Source organism: Lytechinus variegatus, chromosome 15 (assembly GCF_018143015.1).
Source record: "Lytechinus variegatus isolate NC3 chromosome 15, Lvar_3.0, whole genome shotgun sequence".
NCBI classification, from domain to species: domain Eukaryota; kingdom Metazoa; phylum Echinodermata; class Echinoidea; order Temnopleuroida; family Toxopneustidae; genus Lytechinus; species Lytechinus variegatus.
The window spans coordinates 22368397-22389553 of NC_054754.1; the positions used below are offsets into that span (position 1 = coordinate 22368397).

A 21157-nucleotide genomic window follows, 5' to 3' on the forward strand; every position below is an offset into this window, starting at 1 on the left:
TTGCATCCATCGTTTATGCAGATTTCCTGTATAAATTACGCTTAATTCAGTGCGTATCGGGCACATGTATAAAAATTCCAATGCTGATGCACGCTTTTGTCAGTGGGCTAAATTGACACCTGTTACCATAGATACGCTAATTTATTCATGAGTCCACTGTTTTGAATTAATGAGCCCACTCTTCAAACAGTGGAATCATGAATATCTAACCATGGTAACAGGCATCAATTTGGCACACTGAATAATGCGCGCATCAGCATTGGACATTTTTTGATTTACGAAATATGCATAAACCATGGACTCGATCGTGAAGACCCTGTTGTTGATGTTGACTAGTAACATTTGCTTGGGCGACAATTGCTCCAGACTTTATTTCGTCTAAGATGTAAGGTTAGGGCTGCAAGAAAATTTTGTTAGGTTTAGGATATATCATTAAATCCAGGGCTTAAGTTGGGCATTCCATAATGTGTGGAATGTACAGTGGAGCAATTGTTGCCGGGGCAAATGTCACGGAACCAGTTACAGTTTTAATTAGGGTCTGTGCCTGCAGACTACCAAACTGTCCCATCATTCAAATGGACCCCTACATCTCAAATAATTAAAAACAGGCCAATTATAGAAGGTCAGGGGTCGATGAACCCAAGTACATCCGAAGGTCATGAACAGTAGATCGAACTAGTTTGCAAGGTATAGTCTTCATCTTCAGTCTCTTATAGGCATCAAATCTGTGGCATCCACCAAACGAGTAGTAATAGTTCCCACCGGCACGACCCTTGATCCAGAGGACATCTATAGGAGGTACCTTGTGAACTTGACTCGGGTCCTACATGTTTCCAAGAAAATGAAAATTACACAGAAAAAATGTCAATGTGTATTTGAGGAAAAAACATGAGAACAAATGTATTGCTGTACACACGCGTGGCCAAATTATTTCCAAACACCCCCTAAACGAGTTTTTCTCTGAATGCAAAATAACCCTGTGGGCTTTATTTACACATTTTATGCCCCTAAAAGGCCCTAAACAAGTTGTCGCCAGAATATGACCTCGGGGAAAAAAGCTCGGGAGAAAAAAACATACCCTAAACACGTTTGGCTAGTCTTAAAAAAGAGCTTTCGGGAAAAAAATACCCTGAATACGTTTGACCATTGACCAGTCTTTCAAAACTATCCATTTTGGAGGAAAATCAGTGTTTTGATACCTGTAGCAAGTGCATGCGCGTTCCGCGCCCAAAACTGAAAAAACACCCATTCAAAGATGTTTTTTTGGTCATGCAAGTGTACAGCAATATATTTGACTGCCCCCCCCCCCCCCCCCGAGATTAAATATAACATGAACCTACTACATTAGGTCGATCCATGAATATACCAAAATCAAAGTCTGTTAAGTGTGTAAAAGTTTGAAAGTATATACTGTATAATGGTGTATAAGGTAGAGATCAACTATGTAAATTGAGCTCTGTTCCATTTGAGTACTCAATTTAAGTACCAATTTTTCAAAAATATATGATCTTATACAATTTTAAATCTCTTCAGACTTTAACTTTAAGAATTTTCTGTTCAAATTCAACTGGAAGTAGGAAAAAAAATTAGAAAAAGAGAACAGCAGAAGGATTTGACTTTGGTTTTTGAATATTTTAAATAAGTAGAGCCTGGAGGGCACACATATAATGGAAGAATTCCCACTTCAATGCCAACCTGTATGGTCTCCATCAGGGACTCAACTTTGGCTTCATCCAAGGATGGTGGAATGGGTCTAATGATCACATCCATTGGAACATCATAGACATCTTGAATCAATTCAGTCTGAATGCTTCCTTTATTTATTTCTTCACTCTTCCCATCATCACTCATCATCCTGCAGATCTCTCGCCCTACAGCGACAGAAAATACGTCTTCAGCACGAGGAAAACGGCAAGTCCTTGTTAAGATTTGTGGTTTATTGATGGAGTCCTTAGAGTGTCTCAAGGTCGCCTGTGCGATGCAGATTCTTGCTGCGATACACATGTAAAATGTCTGTCGAAACATCAAAAGGTTTAGGTGTTTTTACTTCGTTAGTACTCCAAGACTGGTCCAAGTCCAACATTATTTGGTTCACTTCAGATTTAGATTTAACTCATTAACTGTTTAGATCTGTATGAAACAGCACAAGACTAATATGTTCGGGTAGTCGTGTACATGCACATTAAAAAACATGGTCATGAACATGACAAAGTCATTCAAAATTCAGGCCTGGCCTTGGGGCCCCTGGGCTAGTACAACCAAGTCGCAATCGAGACAGGAATCATCAAAGTTTCCGGCCGAAACTCTGGCGTCTTTATGCGTTTGCACTGCCGCAGACACTGCCTAGCAGTTACTAGCACTGCACAGCAAGCTGGATTCTGGCTAGGGCACAGTCCACAGATAAAATACAATTAATCCGCATAGCAGTAAATCTGATAATTCTGGCAGTCGTTGAAAACTTAAAACGCTTCATTCCTGCTCCATAATCTGCATAAAATTGTAAATCTTAAAAATAGACAGGGAGTTTGGGCTCGGAGATTACTCGGGAGCCATTAAACTTCCGGGTTTGCGATTTCGCAATTGCTGCCCTCTCGTGTCCGGTACCGTACCGTAAGAAAATAATTGGTGATCGATCGATTTTGCGTTTTCTTCACTCAGAATTCAGTTTTGAGGCTGAGATTAAACTCGTCTTCACTTCTCTGGAGAGTTGTTTGTGCTGAAGTAAATCTAATAGTAATAGCTTCACAGAACCGTTACAGTCAGGAATTCCCTTTCCAGGACGTATATTGGGTTCGAGGTGAGTTTTAAATGAACGTTTACGTTTCTTTTCAGTGTCAGTGTGTAGACTGTAGTGTTCAACGTCAGTGAATGAGAGAGTGACTACGTCTGAATACTGTGCGAGTGCTACTGCTAGTGCAAATAGTGCAAAAAGAGCAGAGATAGCAATTCGAGTGCCGTGCTGTAGTGTTGGCATACTAATTCGTACGAAGTGATCAATGGGAGTTAGGCCTAAACTATAAATGTTTTACACTTTGAATGCATTTGATAGGGGAACTTTTCAAAATGAGGATTGTTCCGCTGAACTCCTTTGGCTCCACCCACCAATTACATTACGGTAGATCTACATGCACATGTACATACTATAGTACACTTGTTCACTGCTACCATCTGGCCTGTGGAGAATCTACAGGTAGGACTATGGTATGCCAATGCTGTATAGAGCACACACTTTAAAAAATCATTAAAATATCACTTTTGTGACCAAAATTACTAATTTCCATAGAGTTTTAATTTATTTATCATTAGTAATGTGGGAATAATTTTTGTATTCACCAGAGCGCTCAAAAACTTGAATTTTGGGCATATTTTTGAGTACGCCCTCTATTGGTGGAAAGTGATATGGCAAGAAAATTTTCATTTTTTGATCTCTATTTTTAATTACGAAAAAATAATATAAAGAATCAAATTTAAATAAGAGCCAAGCGGTATGAATTAACAGGTCTAATGGAAACTGTCAGTGTAAAAAAATCAAGCATTTGCCCCAAAGAAAAAGAGAAAATAAGCCAAACATTGCCACCTTTATTTTGTCACACATGGAGATATAACTGAGAACAAGGTTATATTATAACCTTGTTCATTGAATGAGTGCTTTAGTACAGAGACCAAAGTTCTACTTGATCTGTATTACAACATAATCAAAACATACAGAGGGTCATCAATGGCCAAGGCATAGCCCAAATAATATGTTTATTTTATGTTTAGTCTAAGTTCGGATAAACCAGGGAAGTGGGAGTTGCGCGACAGCCAAAGTAAGTCACTGTTTTTTTTTTCCTTTTAAGTTTATTTTTCCCCGTTCTGGTGCATTTCAGGCCAAAACAAAATAACCTTTTGTGTATCAACTATCAGGGCATGATGTCTACTCCCGCGACTGCGGTGCGCATGGGATACAATACTTTGGTCTATGGAGAAAGAGGTGCTGCGAAACCAGGCAAAGTCTCGCCAGACAGAAATGGACTGATTTTTTTTGTGGGTGTTGGTCTAGACTAGTTTCTCTAGCACTTGTTTGCGCAGTGCACAGGACCAGGGGCTGTTTCATAAAGCTGTTCGTAAGTTAAGAGCGACTTTAAGAATGACTGGTGATCCTTTCTTTGAGTAAATGGTATTGTCAATGGTACACCATTGACGATGGTTTAGTGCGTAAGAAAGGTTCACCAGTCGTACCTGTACTGGTGGGTGTTTCATAAAGCTGTTCGTAAGTTAATAGCAATTTTAAGAACGACTGGTGATCCTTTCTTTTGGTAAATGGTATCATCAGTGGTACACCATTGACGATGTTTTAGTGCCTAAGAAAGGTTCACCAGTCGTTCTTAAAGTCGCTCTTAACTTACGAACGGCTTTATGAAACACCCACTAGTACAGGTACGCGATATGCAGTACATGTCTGTTAAAACACTACAATCTTAATCTTCCCAGATCCTTCTGTGCCTTTAAATTCATCAAGGTATTATTTGTGGAATGAGGATGTCTACACTCTACATGTACATTTTCTATGACAATCCTTATTCACAGAATGGTTCCCCTGTCTCCTATCTGTGGAATTCTTAACACAGAAGAATGACCTAAATGTGCAATACACAGACAGTTCCTTCTAAGACTCTGGTAAAAAAAATGGTAAAAATTCCAGCTATTCCATGTTAAAACCTTAAAGGGAAGTTCTTGGCTGAAAATATATAATGTATAATGTAAAGTGTATATAATAGAGCAAAATTAACAGAGCAAAATGCTGAAAATAACGAAGTTATTGAATTTTGAATTAAAGTTTAGCAATATTTTGTGAAAATAGTTATATGCGCCTCACAATGAAAATTCATTAGGTGGACTGATGATGTCTCTTTCCCACATTCCTTTTTCTTCTATGTTAAACACATGTACATGAAACTTTTTTTTCAATTTTCATACATGTGTGAATAATCTGTCTTCTTTATAATGAAATAAGTTGCAGTGCTCAATGAATATCAAATGCACTATTCAGTTGTAATTTTTAAATCCAATGTTTTTCAGTTTTTGATAGAATTTTTGAATAATCCTGATTTCATATAATGAAATTGTACAAAAGAACCAGTAGGGGTACATGACATTATCAAGTTGCTCATTGAATATTCATGAAGACATGCCTAGAACTGTTTCACCAGATATTAAATGCAAATCTTTAAAATGCCATGACCTGCCATGGCTTTGTTATTCCTAGTCCGATTTTGATCAATTTTTCAGTGTTCAGTTGTCTGATTTTTCTTTATCTGTTTAAAATCATATTCTTTGCCCAGAGCATCCTTTTAAAATGCAGAACCCTCTCCCCCTTAAAATGTGTGTAAAACGTTTTTATGTGATTGTGCAGACAGTAGATATTTTTTTTCTTCAAAAGTATATAAATTTGTTTCAATTTTTGTTGGATTTTTTCGCCTTATCTATATTTTGTAGTTGGTACACTTTGTGGAATATAAGGAACGGTTCATATTAAAATCTAAAGTCCAAGTTTAGGTTTATAGATATGTTTATATAGTTACCCTCACATACATATAATTACAGTGCAAGGAAGTTTTGTTATTTTCGGCAAAATTAGCTTCCCAGTCCACTGATTATGCGTTTTGATATTTTTGAGTAATTCTGTTTTGTTTACATGTACGTACACAGTCAATAACCCTTTTACAATACATTACATGTAGACGGCTCTTGATGCACATAGCCATAGGAAACTACTGTCAAATAAAGTTGTGATGTTGAACAATTATTGAATCAATGGGAGCAAGCGCAAATCGTTGATTTGGGACTTTGTGAGAATCATTGTTTACCTTATTGATTTGATAGTGGACAATTGAGGGAGTTTTGATACATGGAATATACATGGAACTTGTTAATTCAAGTTTAGTTGTTTTATTTTTCCAACATAACAATTAACACACGACATAAATTTTTTAAATTTTTCAACAAAAATATTTAAGATTACACTTGAAACTATTTGTATTCATGACTGCCATTTAACACCAGGGTGGAGTGTGGCAAAGGTGTATTATTGCATCCAAATTCTACATGAGTGTATGATGGGATTTAATTCCTGACAACCCTCACTTTGAGTCCCACGGGACTGAACTGCTACTCCAGCACATCTCCACAATATTTTAATTTACTGGTGACCTAAATTAGGTTAGAGGTAAATAGTTCAAACAGAATCCAATAAAATGACCACCTAAGTGTTTGGACCATATGCCAAATGGCTCTGGAAAAAAATGTGTAATACTTGCTGAGAAATTATCAAAATAAGCACAGAATTCCATAAAATGTCATGTTTTTCCAAACAATCCCACATATATTATGTCTTATTTTTTGTGTTATTGATCATCAGAATTATCAGTGTTCTGCTACAATGTATTAAGATTTTATGATTTCACAAAGATAAGTTTATTTCAATGTACCAGATCTCGATCATAAAGTACATGTGTATGGTGGCAGTTAACCCTGATTTTATAGACTTTCTCATTAATCTCATGAAGTAATTGTTTGCTGAATTGCTGTTACTACTTTCCTTTACCTTTGATACCAAAAAAGGCTGATATATCTCTCTTCTGTCTTGCAGGTTACAATCTCTAAGCTACAATCTTCTCATTGCCTTCCAGTGACTTAACCTAGGATATACATAACCATTGCTATTCCTGGTCATGCGATGACTTTCATCATGAAGAAGAAAAAATTCAAATTCCAGGTGAATTTTGAGCTGGTGGAGTTGTCCTCCGTGCCCCTCATCAATGCTGTGCTGTTCGGAAAAGTCAGGCTGTTGGATGGGGGAAATTTTGCCCAGGTTTCTTCGAGGTGAATATGATTTTTGTTTTCTTCCATATTTGATCCCTATTATTCCCTACCCCATTTTTAGTTTTGACCAGGGGATGGGAAGTATTAGAAATGACCGTGTGAGAATATTTTCAAGTTAGAAATATGTAACCTGTTTATTGCATGGTTAGCTCAAAGATTATTCTATTTTATGAATAATACAATATGTACATGTACATGTAGCTCAGAAATAATCATGAAATACAACTGAAGAGAAGTAGAGACCAAAACAAAGTCTTGGATTAATTTGAAAAAAAAAGGAAAATAATACAACAAAACTTTTCACAGGTCTTGTAATGTACATGTACAGTGTACATTGTATGTCTGCCACTTTCTCCAGAAAGTTTTAGAGCTTTGGTATGGCATTAAAATCCAACAAGGGCAATGTCATTTCAGCTGTCCCAGCTGGGAGCACGTCCCCTGAACTTTGCTTGAGAATGAGAGGCGTGGGTTGTAAACTACACTCTGCTTGGCATAGTGCAAGTGTGTGACTAGTTCAAGGATATCCATTATAACACATCACTTCCTGAGAACGCTGAGAATGGGTACCTATTTTACACGCAGCTTGGGAAGAAAATTCATTTTCTACTAGGCTCTCTGCATCTGACAGGAGAGGTTTGCTTTTTGTGTATATAGTACATGTATGTACATGTAGCTGCAGATTCCTGAAAAGTAATGGTAACCAGTATGGATGTTTAAATTTTCCTCTTGACTTGTTTCGGTGTTCATTGACTGGTTTATTTTAAAAACATGATTTGAATTGAGAATAGGGCAGGGGCTGTGGAACCAGGGAGGGGGGAGGGGGGCTGGGTGTGCTTAACCCCCCCCCATTCTTTTTTTCAATAACCATGTACAAAAATGTATATAAAAATGACCATCTGATTGTGATATTTTGCATGGTCAGCACTTTCAAACCGTTCCACAGCTCAGCAGGTTAATATTATTTTACTTTTTTAGGGGAAGGGGGGGGGGGGGGCTGGTGTCCAGTTTGATACACTGAGTCCATTAAGGGCTTGGAAAATATACATGTATTGTGTTTTTTAACGTAACATGTGTTGAAAAAGGGAAAAAAATGCCTTTCGATATTCTCTTTGGGGACTGACTTGACCTGTGTGCAGTGTGCAATACATGCATAATTTTGGTTTACAGTGAAACAGCTAGGGTAACCCTGTAGTGGCCACCCCCCCTTCTTTTTCTTATTCTCAAGATCTCTCTCCAAGGAGCTCCTTGCTCTCTCTCTCTGGTCATTGAATTCGTCATTGAAGTTGTTTCCAGGTTAGGTCATTTAGACTGCTAGTGTGACAAGCAAACATTTCTAGCTAGGCATATATTTGTTTTGACCAGTTCTGGAAAGTAGAGCACTTCTTACTGATCCGAGGCTGCACAACGAATATTTTACTGCTTGTTTGTGCAATTTAGTCTTGAACTTTAAAAAGCTTTATAAAGCTTTCTGCATTATTTATAAATATTTTTCAGCGGCATGTATTCACAATTGCCTTGTGTCGTGATGAAAAATTGATTTTTTTTTATTTGGTACTGTTCTTTCTTAAAGATCAGATACTTTATAAGATTGTCAATCTAATGCCCAACAACAGATATAGATTATGAGACCTTTTTTATAATAAGAAGCAAATTTTCTTAAATGTCTTTAATACAAAAAAACTTTTACAAAACTCATAGGCCTACACATACTGTATACTGGATCTTCAAGACTTGAACACTGGGCATTTTGGCATAAACTTTGTAGGCCTACATCTGACATGTTGGACCTTCATGAAATTTTTCTATCTCTGAATTCTGATTCTTTTGACAGTCTGTAATGCTCTGATCATGATTTGGTCACTTTATGAAGTGAAGTAAGACTTGAGAAAAATGGGGGTCGGATGTACAAAAGGGTTGATTATTTTACGGAATTATTTTCAGGCCAGAACTGTTCTCTTGAATTTCATTCACAAATATTTTCTTGAAGCAAACTGCATATATATGTGAACATGTGTACATACACATGTATGTAGAAGCCACTGTTTCCTGGTCCCTTTCCTTATCAAAACAAACTTATTTTACAATAACTACATGTTTCCTAGCTATGTGTACATGTAGTAGCTAGTAGAGCTGTCAAGAGTAGGAAATATAAAAACGGGTGATTATTTTACGGCTTCATGACAGCCAAAATACCCCCTGAAAACTGCAAATTGGGATGCTTTGGGGCAACCATCTAAAAAGTTTCCATAACATCTGCCACAAACAATCCCGGGGGGGGGGGGGGGGGGGGGGGAGGGCGTCAAATGTCTTGCTGTACACACACGTGACCAAATTATTTCCAAACACCCCTAAACAAATTTTTTGTGGGCTTTATTTACACAATTTGGCCCCTAAACAGGTTTGTCGCCGGAATATGACCTCTGGGGAAAAAAACGTACCCGAAACACGTTTGGGTAGTCTTAAAAATAGAGCTTTTGAAAAAAATACATACCCTAAATACGTTTGACCACGTGATCGACCATTGACCATTCTTCCAAAACCACCCTTTTTCTTGAAATTCTGTGTTTTTGATGCCCTTTTAACGGGTGCACGCGCGGCCTACATCCAAAACTGAAAAAAACATCCCTTTAACACATTTTTGGGGTCACGCCTGTGTACATCAAAAAAATGTTTGACTTCCCCTGGGAAACAATCATCATCATTATTGAACATTTATTTTGAGGAAATCAAAATTCTACATTCTACAATACATGTGGGCTTGCATACATGTACGAAACGTTTGAAAAAATAGTCCTTGAAAATAAAGAAATTTTGTTTTTAATCAAACAGGCTATTACTGTACAGTAGAAGTACTGGCCAGTATCATCATTTTCATTCATGAGTGACTTAAATTTTAGATCAATTGAAACTACATATTGATTTCCCCATTTCCAGATCTCATCTTTCAGACATTTCCATTTTTATTTTTTCTGTATATAAAAAAAGGTGCAATTTCAGTCAACACCAATGAACATTTCAGGACTATCAGAAATGGTGAAATGTAACCTCTTTATTGTCACTTTGGGGGACAATATTTAGAAAAGAAAACTTTGTCACCTTTCCAAGGGATAGAGAGAGAAAGCAGAATACTCTACTTTCTTTTTTTTTTGTACATGTATGTAGGGCCTACATGTATGTAGATATGGTATGTATAATGACTTGCATTAATCATATGACAAACTTTCATTGTAGAAAGACATACAGAGGATGTGTGAAAAGTAAACAATCAAATTGCCTGTTTGCACACCTCAGGACTCACAGTGGCTTGATCTATTCCTGACTGATGCAAGAAAGCTCTATTTAGTCCCCTGGTTACCCCTGGAGCGTTTCATCCCACAGTACAATTGGGCAGAGGCACAGTACATTTGTATGCTTTTCACACTGCACATATTTTCTGTAACCCCGAGAAATTTTTGGGGCTAAAGGGGGGGTCTTAGCCCCACCAATTTCCCCAATTTCCCGGGGTTATTCTTTAGCACACTTCGTTTTCACACTATGTTTTCAGAGTAAAGTTGGCTAGCAGGATAGTACGGTACTATCTGGCCCTGCAAAAAAGCAGGGTTAGCACTTTAGCAGGCATATTGCAGTGCTAGCACCACAAAATAATATTTTGACAAATAAGCCTTCATTTAAAAGACTTTCTCATGAAATCATTGTTTGCTGCAACTACTACCTGTATTGCCATAAAGAATTCAATATTAATACCACGGTCTCATTCGTTCTACGGCGGCCGTACGGCGAGTCAAAAACAGTCATTTTAACATTTTTTGTCCAAATACAGATGGTTTGAATCAAAATTAATAAAACGGCTGTTTTCGACTTGCCGTACGGCCGATGTAGAGCAAATGTGACGAAGGTATAACCAATCAGGGACGTCTCATCTCCCTGAACCAATTAGGCCTACATGTACACGGGATCTACAGTAGTGTCCATAACTAGCTACATGTAAAATGTGAAAAAGACGGTTTGTATTCATTAATTGGAAACAAAAGAAGCCACTTTTCTCACTAGTATAACCTATTCCTGATAGGATTAAGAGGGATTAAAGAATGAATGGCATGTTAATCCTGGCTTAATCCCTTAATGTGATCAAGAGGAAGTCATTCCTGGGAACACAAACAATCTTGCTCACAATGAGTATGGGCCTTCAGGGGCCCTGTAACACAAAACTTTATAGCAATGATCATAGAAAATTTTTCTATGTGGATTCCATAGACTACAATGTACAATCAATTGTAGAAATCAAGCGTAGGATCAATTGCCAACCTTTGTGTTACGGGACCCAGGCCTGTGCATCAGAATTATAGGAAGGGCTGCATGTATGCACATGTACATGTACATCTGATTACTGGCCCTGTGGAAGTGGTTTACACATATACCTGTATGTCAAAAAGAAAAAGCCAATATTTTCAATGCAAATATGAGAGATGTTCATTAAAAACACATCATCCACAGGTATCACACCACAACAGGTTTCACACAATAACAGTTTGAATACATAAGGCCTACACATTTTGGCTCCCAGTAAAGAAGAGAATTGTCTTTAAATTACTTCTTTTTGTCTTCAAAGCCTTTAATAACTAGATGCCAAAATATATCAAAGATAGCCTTTCTTCCCATAGACCAACTCGCCTTAATCTCCGTTCATCTAAAGACCCATATTTGCTTGCCATACCCAAAACTCGTACAAAATCAGGTGATCGCACATTTAGTGTTACTGCTTCTAAAGAATGGAACAACATACCCACTTTCATCAAACTCTTCAGATCAATTCAAGAAACTTCTTAAAACATACCTCTTTTACGATTAATTTCTTTTGAATGTATTTTTATTGTAATTATTATGTACTCTTGTTTTAAACTCGTTTGTAAATGCTGTGATATAGTTAACTATGGAGAGCGTACTAAATGCTAGTTATTGTTATTACATGTATTACACATTGTATAGGTCCTACATGTACGTTATAATGTGGAAATTAATTGGTTACATACATGTACAGTTGTACAGTGTAGGAGAATACCAAAAACCAGAAAAAAGGGCTCTACATGTATGTAGTGCTGAAAGAGGAAAGAGATACTGGTTGGTACAAGAATGAGAAACTTTTTACCCATCCTTTTCTGTACTGACTGCTGCATGTACAGTCAGTCATACTTCATTGTGAGTGTGATAATTGCACTCCAAACAATGGGTGTCTCCCTCCATGGCATGACAATAGGGCAGCCACCTTGAATAGGAAACTGACAATGATGGGAATCATGTCTGGAATGTATGGGGGTACTAATCCTGGCACCCTGCTCCAATGAAGTGGGCAAATTCTGTTCTTTTTGTATACATTGATACATCATGTGGTTCTACATGTGGAGGCCTACATGTATTATTGAATGGGGCTCTTCTACAGAGTGAGTCAGAAAATAAGCCCAAACTTCAAAAATTGTCAATTTAATTAAAGAAGTGTCAATGGAAAGAGTGCTTCTCCCAAAATAATTTGATACAATTTGAGATGGTACATGTAATGTAGGCATATCAATCTACAGTTTGGACCTGTAGCCTACATGTATGTGCACTGTACATGTATGTCGGGGGGGGGGGGGTACCTCCATTGATGAGTGGATACCAGGCACATAACGTACACGTAATAAGGGTGTCACAAACACTATACTGAAAAGAAAATTCACTAGGAATTAAGGAAAGCTACATGATTACAGTCAAATTTGCGAGGGTATAAAAAAGACTAAATGGCTTTACATTTGCCCCAGGTGTGGGAGGTGGGGGCGGTACCAATTACCCATTGTAAAGTCGACGTCGTGATCATGTCCATGATAGAACAATCAATACATCACTGTACTTGTTAAAGGGGGTCAATTCAGGGAATACTAGTCAAGGGTACCGTTTGTTTCATTTTTAGAATATGGAAAAAAAACTTGTTAAAGGGTGCTTTTTGAAACCCCATGGTCACGCCTGTGGCCTGTATCACTAAGCGCTAAGATGCGTCTAAAGCATTCATAAGTCCGGTTATAGGACTTAGTGTAAGATGCATCTTAGCGGGAGTTTCACAAAGACCACTAAGCACGTACCGTACTTAATACCCATTTAACTAAGTTGCATACAGAGCGTAGCCCACGGCTTGTCGAGACGTAGGAACTGTTCTTAGTGTAATGCCATGTTTCCTAGTGGCCACAAACTGCAGGAGCGCTTCGACTTCGACCCTTTGGAAGTCCCCAGAGACCTTGCTTCTTTTTCTAGGCGTTTCCTAAATTTTCTGAGGCATATGCATATTGTTATTAATTTATTTTTATGAATTGCCCAACATCATGTCATTGCCTGTCTGTACACCTCCAAATATGTTTATAGTAGAGAGAGAGGGGGGGGGGGGGGGGTATGAGCACTATTTTTTGTACTCAACACCCCCTCCTCGAGAAAAAACAAAAAGGTAAAATTTTGGTTAATCTTTTGTTTTTGTCGAGGTATCAAATATAACTTCCACTGCATACATTTCACTTTCAATATTTTACTTCTATATGTTGTCTTAAGAAAAAGGTTAATACCATACCTTCCCCATTATCCTCCTACAGTAGTCAAAATTATGTTAAAGTGACAAAATTCCTCCTTTCACTTTTTAGTCGCAGACGATGCAGACGAAAACTTGCGGGAAATTACTACTTTTTATCTTCACACAAGGTCGAAGGACACAAAATTAGGCTTCGTAGACTCAAAATCCAGACGTTTTATTGTTGAAGACGCGTCACACACAGGACTAAGTAAAGAACTGTTGAGTGGAACTGACGCACCAACAGGACGTCAGTAAGACGGGTCCGGTCTTAGTGTATGACGAGTCGCAGTGACACTAAGTCCCGTTACACTAAGTACTGTTTAGTGAAACAGACCCAGGTATCCACTGTCAATAGAAGTGGCCCCCCTGGGATGTGAAAGCCTTATGTAGAGGCTTTTAGGGTGTATGCCTGTGCACAGTGTACATATAAACTATCATGGAAACATGGCATGCTGCATTTTAAATAGTTTCAAAGTTTTTTTTCGTGTATACTGTAAAGGTAACATAAAACACTGGAATAGACAACATAAAAATAGTCAAGTCATTCAAGATAGGTATGCATGTACATTGTTGCTCCAGTGGTTGCTTCTAAATTTAAGCAGTGCAGCATGCATGAGTAGGTGGTTTCAGACCGCCTCGAAGTTCGCCAGTTCCAGGTATTCTCTGATCGGGAAATTTACCCCGATCAGAAAATACCAGGTATTTTGGTAATGTGAAAGCAAACTACGCGTAATCTCCCCGAAAGAAAATACCCGCTAAATAGTAGGTACTTGGCGAAATTACGAGAAATTTCGTGGGGATTTTTCCAAGGTCGCAGGTATTTTGGCGATGTGAAAGCAAATTACGGGAACTTTTATCCCAGCGTGTCGTTGGGCGCGGCAGCGTGGGTGGCTGCTGGGCTAGAGATTTTGAATCTCCCGCCTTGCCTGCTTATCAGACCACACTGCGCATGCTCGTAACTTCGGGAACTTATCCCGAAGGATGTGTTTCGGGGCGGTGTGAATGCAGGAATAATTAACGGGTATTTTTTAGCCTTAAAAAGTTCTCGTAATTTAACGGGGATTCTTGTGATCGAGGCGGTTTGAAACCGCCTAGTGACTGCTAAAATCCAGGAAGTTTGTTGAACTTTTATCGATTGATTCCCTTGTGTTTACATGTATGTATTGTCCACTGCACTCTTTTTGTGAAGGTTTTCATTCAATCCTATTCAATAGCTCCAACACTGGGAGGCCCTTCCATGTTTGTACACATGATAGGCCTACATGTATATAGTCTGCATGAAACTTGAAAGTGAAACAAATTTGTGAAGGGGTTTCTAAAATATGTCTTAACACAATACCCCCCCTCCCCTTTGGCTTGTCAGATTTCTGGACACTGTTTGGGGGTATTGTGACCCTTTGTATTCATTTGTTCGTTTGCTAGAAATAGTGAGGGACATCATTGATTCTCTCTTTTGCATGTGACTATTGCATATTATTTTATGACAAATAAGCAAAACTTTATAATGTTCCACTTATAAATTTCTTATTTTACATCCCATTTTGATGACATTTTTAGCATTATGCTTGTCTGATTTTCTCTATTGATTCAAATCAACATTTTTCTAAGGTGGACTTGACCTTTAATAGCACAGATGCAGAAAGTGCAGTGCATGTACATGTATGTAGAAAAGCTGACCAGACTATAAACTGTAGTACTGCAAATTCCTGTTGATATCGGAAGTTATCCCTGAAACTTCATCCTGCAACAAGTGCATGACTCCTTTTTAATTGGAGGTCATTTTTTTAATTCATTAGTGTATCAGGTGTGTCCAAGTTTCTATTACATACATGAAGGTTCATTGATTTGTATCAAACAAAGGCCTAGAAGTGATTTCCAGGATAAATAAAAACTTGGTCATCTCGGTTTGCCATTAATGAAATGTCCCAACCACTTTTCTCTGTATGTTTACATGATGTAAATGGACATTGTACGTTAGGCCTTATTTGCATTTTCAGACCCCCCCCATAACTGTTGCACAAATATTTTGTACATGAGCAAGCATTGTGCATGTGTTTTTTTTGGAGGGGGGAGTGTAATTTGTATTTTTCGACAGCTAAAAAATTTGTGCATGTACAGTGTACATGTACACACAAAAAAATCAACAAAAACACTTTAATATGTATATTCTTTATTCCTACCCAAGAATTTGAATTCAGCTTTTTTTACATTTTGATTTTTATATTTGTTATATTTTGTTTATTTTATGCGTACAAGTAACCATTGCACAAATGTCAATGACCTGCATGTTGCAAAATGAGAGCCAATGACCTTTTGTTTTGCTTTACAGATTTTTTTCTCACTTGGCTGTTCCCTTTGGTACCGTCCATTCCCATAAAGCTCTCTCATTCATTTACTTTAAATTGGCTGGCCACAAGCGATTTTGCTGGATAATGGCAAAGCTAGATTGCTCTTTCGCCACCCAAATGTGTGGCGATGCCTTGCATGCACTTGTTAAAGGGAAAATTTACCCTGACGATAAATTAAAGATCAAGTCCAACCCAGAAAAGAGTTGATTTGGATCAATAGAGAAAAATAAAACGAGCATAGCGCTGAAATTTAATCAAAGTCGGATGTAAAAATAAGAAAGTTACATGTATGACATCTTTCAATTTCACAATTTTTCACAAAGATACATGTAGAGCAGTTTAATATGCATGACTCGGTGATATACAAGAGTTGATGATGTCCCTCACTATTTGGATATTTCTTTAATACATGTACATATAGTTTGTTTATCATTTCAATTATGTAATATTTCAATTTTTACAGATTTGACAATAGTGTACAACTTGACTGTTTACCGTAAAATGTTAAAACATCGGTGATTCCACATTTTCACGGAGGAATAAAACTTTGTGATAACATGGTACTGAGGAAACAATTAGAATATTTAGATTTCATTAAATAAAATGAAAAGAAATACACTGTAGTGAGTGGGTGATCGATGACAACAGTCCCCTCATTTGCATACTCACCTGGATGTATTTGTATGCATATGACTGCTTTGTGAAATTAAACAAAATTTGAAATTGTCATAGCTCTCTTTAATATTTTACATCTGAAAGTTTCAGTGTTATATTCCTTACATTTTTTCACTTTCTACTCAAATCAGCTTGTTGTTGAGGTGGAGTTGCCCTTCAAGCAAAAGTAAAAAAGTCGCATGCAATTCTAATGTGACACTGAAAAACATTTCTTCCAGCAAGTACATGTACATGCAAAAGGTCCCCAATATTGTATGTACATGAATGTACAGTATAACATTGCATAGTGTATTGTAATTTTCATTCGAGTCCCCATCTACATGTTCTACCTGCATTGATTATTTTACCACCGTTAGCTGTGATCAATAAAGCTTTGGTGCACGAACCTTGTCAAATGAAAGCACTCACCCAGATGTTCAGGTAGCAACTCCAAGTCTTATACCCCTTTCATAGCCCAATTATACGGCTAATAGCAGCATAAGTTGGTCGTAAAATTGGAGGAGGACCATAGTTCTCCGCATTATTTTGATGCTGCTATTATCCGCATAATAGCAGCATTGGGACAAGATTTTGAGTTTATGAACGCATTTCCAAATAATGCGGATAATTGCCATGGTGCGGTCAAAAGGTCACCCTTTTCCAACACAACCGCATCGGAGGGGGCGTGTCCAGTTGTCATGACAATTATCCGCCTTTTTCAGGACGGGCACTCGTAAGTAATGCGGCTTATTTTCAGAGTTTGTGAATGCAATTTTTATTATCCACATTACTCTTAGGCAGCTAATTGGAGGATAGGTTTATGAAAGGAGTAATAGGCCTACTATACAAGAAGCAAGTCAAGTGCATACATGTATGTAGACCAATATACTGGGTTACAACTTCATACCTCTGCCAATGGAAAAAATCATTGAAGTGATTATTTCAGTAGAATTTGTTAATTCCAAATTTGATGACATTTTCAGCATTATGCTGTAATTGTTTTATTTTTCTTTTGTCTGAAAATATTCATATCCTTTTTTTAGGGTGAACTTGACCTTTAAATGCTAGAATTGATATCCTGAATCAAAATTTAAAAAAATGAGCACAAATTTTCTGCAGGGTTGGTCTTTTTCAAGATATGTTGGGGTACCAGTGCCTGTCCATGGGAGTAGTTTCTGCTACATGTATATTAAATGATATTGAATTTAAGCCCATCGCACATTGCAATTTGGAATTCAATTTGAATATTCCTACTGGGAGGCTCGAACTACATGTAGCCTGAATTTGAGTAGCGCCTTACCACCATTCTTATGTCTGATCACTCTTAAAGATTTTGTTGGTTGGAATGTTCATATCAAATGAATCGCATAGTGTGCGCTGGGCCTAAAATCAATTTCACCAAGAATGCAGCTCTAGGCATTACAGATTTTGCAAAGTTCTTGAAAATGTTTTATATACCTCGTATCTATTAAAGCATGTTTGATTACAGTGGTACTTGGAAACAAATTAGTAAGAATTCAACTACGATAAACCAACCCGTATATTGTCCCTGGAATTAGAAGCAAGGTATAATTTCATTTCCAATGAAATCAATAAAACTATTAAAATAAGATGCCTGTTTGATTGTGTGTTCTGACTTCTGAATGATTATAATTTTATTGTGAGCTGAAAAGTCAGTTTTCACATGATTACATGTTTCCTTTCTTCTACGCAGTACATGAACATGTCTCCACTATTATCCCCCCCCCCCCCCCCCGAAAAATAATTCAATATTTACAAAATGTCGAAAAACATGTATGTGAAATCTCCATTTATAATTAAACCACAGTATCTAACAAATTGGATCCTAACTCAATTTTTTGGTCTGAAATGAATTTAATGAATATATATTGCTTATTAACTGGAAACAATGCACGGAGGGAAATTTTGAATAGGTGCTTTTATACCACCCCGATTAAAAAAATAACTGATGATTTGTTTTCTGCATTCACACCATTGAGACAATATGAGAGCCAGCAATATATTATGCATGCTGATACTTGGGCCTTCAGTGTATAGTTCTGATGAACAATCGTCTGGGCCTAGTAGCTTGCAAAAATTGCTTTCACATTGCATATTCCTTGCAATCGTGGCGGGTTCACATCAATAGTTCCTTCAATTGTTTAAAAGTATGTACCAACTTGCAGGCATTTTCTTATTGCTTTCACACCAGTTTGCAAAATGCAAGGCATTCTTTGTCATCAGGTGGCTGGGTATGAAAGTACATGTACCTACATGTATTGCGAAGAATGAAATTTGGTATGGGAATATGAAAGTGACAGGAGGGGAGGGGATTATTCTTATGACAAATTGCAAATTATCTTCTCAGAATAGGGGATCAGGGAGGGATGGGCAATTTAGCTACATGTACATGTACATGTAGTTTGCAATGCAAACCCTATAATACTTGAGAAAAGTGGTCTCTTTATTTTTTTACCAGCTCATCTTTTCATAAAAGGATCTTTTGGCTGGCCAAATTTATCTTTCTACCAGGTTCTTCTGACCGGACCCTATCTTGAACTAGATAAGGATGGGGTTATTGGGGTATATGTAGGAGAAAGGAGTTTAGTATTAGGGAAGGTGGGGGGAGGGAGGGGCAAATCATGCACTTTGAATCATTCACAATGAAGATGCAGGTACATGTAGGACTATCCATTTTCTTCATACACCTGGGTACAGACTGCCACTTTCTTTCAGTTGCCATCTGCAGATCTACATCTATGGACGCTGCAGACCTACAGAATTTCTATTCATTTCCATTTGATCTATTTCAGAATCTCAAAATTCTCTGTCATCCTAATGAAAAGAATATTTCTTATCTTTTAAATTGCAGGGAAGAAATTCAGGACCATGTTGTTCACTGGGGAACAAAGTTTAGCTTCAACTGCCGAATGAGCGCCAATGCTGCCACAGGGATCCTAGAGCCGTGCTCATGTAGAGTCTCAATACGGAAGGTAAGAACCCTGTTAAGATAAATTCCAGTTGTGGGAACGATCTCAAAATGACTTTACAAAATTTAATATAATGATCACCAAAGTGTCTGTTTGTATTAATATGTGCCAAAGTATTCTGGAAGAAATTGTGTAATTGCTGACAAATAAGCACGGATTCTGGCACTTCCGTCGGGTCTTTATTCCAGCCAGAATAATACACCGTCCCACATGTGCCTATCTGTGTTGGCGATCTTAAGTGTGTATGTAACTGTACCAGATCTAGATCCACAATGATACTACTTACCCACGGTTTTACAGACTTTCTCATGATATCAGTGCTTTACTGCAACTACCCTCATTTCACTCTCCAAGGGTAGGGGAAGTCCATCTTGCAATGTGAACTGCCACAAAGAACTTTCTCCCATCACCTAGTCTTTTGTGCAAACCTTTCACTCGGAAAGTGGTCGGAATATATGCAGCCTATAAAGGTACATGTACATGTGCCTGCCTTCGACTTGTGTTCAGAAGACCTGAAAAATTGAACATTTGTGCTAGTCTTGTGTGAAGACCCACTTGATGTTGATAAAAGTTTCAGTGAAGTTCTGTGCCTGCAGATTACCTATCACCCGTGTCCAAATATCTCGATGGAAGGTTCAGAGACCATATTGGAGGGGAGAGTGGCTTTGAGTCTGATTTGATTGAGCACAGCTCTTTGAATGTGTGAATGTAGTACAGTATTTGGTGTAAGGACGGCATGCCTATCCCAATCATAGCTTGTTATACTGGTGCCTCATGACACCAATATAATTTGCCTTTAATGCGCTGTATATTTGCCGTCTTGCCAAAGATGCGCAGTCTGTGCCTACATGTACGTCTCGGAGACTGGTGCAAATGGTTGGTTGAAAAAGCCTCTCCCCTCCCCTGAAATCTGAATTTGAAGGAGAATGAAACATTTGGAACAAGATGTGGAGGTACATGAAGGGCATCTATCCCTCCCCCATATATTTTTATACAAGGTCATAAAAAATGATTTTTCTAATTTTTATCACTGTTCATCATTTATCTGAAAACATGATTAAACTACAAGATGCAAAAATTTGATGCGCTTCATGTCAACTTTCATATTGGAATGCTGTATCCTTCCTGTCTATCCTGTGTGATGCAAAATTAATTCAAGGTCTGTCATTTATTTTTACTTTCACTTGCGATTCCTAATAATTTGGATTTGGTACTTGGGTACTTTTGTTTGTCTTTTTTATGATATTGAAAAGTAAGTTGTATATTACAGGGGAAATTTTTTAAGGGGAATACTGTTCCCCCCCCAAAAAAAAGATGACGAAAATGCAAAATTTGGTTTGAATTCCATTACACCTACATGTACATGTACCTACATGTAGGTTTAAAGAACTGGGAAGGCACTGAGAAAATTAAACACAAAAAAGACACGCATCCATATGAAGACTAGCCAAATTATAATTCAGAATACAAATTACGATGATTTAAAAAAGCAATTTCTAGCAACCAGGGATATGGTTGATATTTTCTAACTTTTGCCCCCATTTCCATACCTGGTGGCTTTACTTAAAATATTTTGACATTCGAGGGGCTTTTTTTTCCCTGCCAGAAACACTATTTTTTCAGATTCACGTACATTTTGAAAGTTTTTTTGTCTACAGGGTTTGAGATGAGGTTTGAAAGTAATATTTAGGTATGGTCCGGATCTTTGGAAG

General features: G+C 37.6%; 2 protein-coding genes across 2 annotated transcripts in view; one reads left to right on the forward strand and one right to left on the reverse strand.

The window, feature by feature from the left end:
• Positions 1-281: 281 nt before the first annotated feature.
• Positions 282-2551, reverse strand: LOC121429142 (sulfiredoxin-1-like). Its single transcript, XM_041626064.1, has 2 exons — positions 1696-2551; positions 282-823 (listed from the first exon to the last, which is right to left on the reverse strand). The coding sequence occupies exons 1-2, from the start codon at positions 2023-2025 to the stop codon at positions 614-616; spliced, it is 540 nt and encodes a 179-aa protein (XP_041481998.1). The 5' UTR covers positions 2026-2551; the 3' UTR covers positions 282-613.
• Positions 2552-19299: 16748 nt separating this feature from the next.
• The window catches only part of LOC121428496 (protein FAM102A-like), a 54942-nt gene continuing 53084 nt past the window's right edge, over positions 19300-21157 (forward strand). Inside the window, exon 1 of the mRNA XM_041625129.1 lies at positions 19300-19448. Within this exon, the coding sequence (XP_041481063.1) occupies positions 19386-19448 (63 nt within the window). The 5' untranslated portion in view covers positions 19300-19385. The remainder of the gene's footprint in view (positions 19449-21157) is intronic.

Bases quoted from the DNA above. Each gene is read 5' to 3' on its own strand.
- LOC121429142 (XM_041626064.1), bottom strand. From the start codon at position 2,025: ATGTTTCGACAGACATTTTACATGTGTATCGCAGCAAGAATCTGCATC. The intron at 824-1,695 runs GTTGGCATTGAA...GGAAACATGTAG, and splicing joins CCCTGATGGAGACCATACAG to GACCCGAGTCAAGTTCACAA.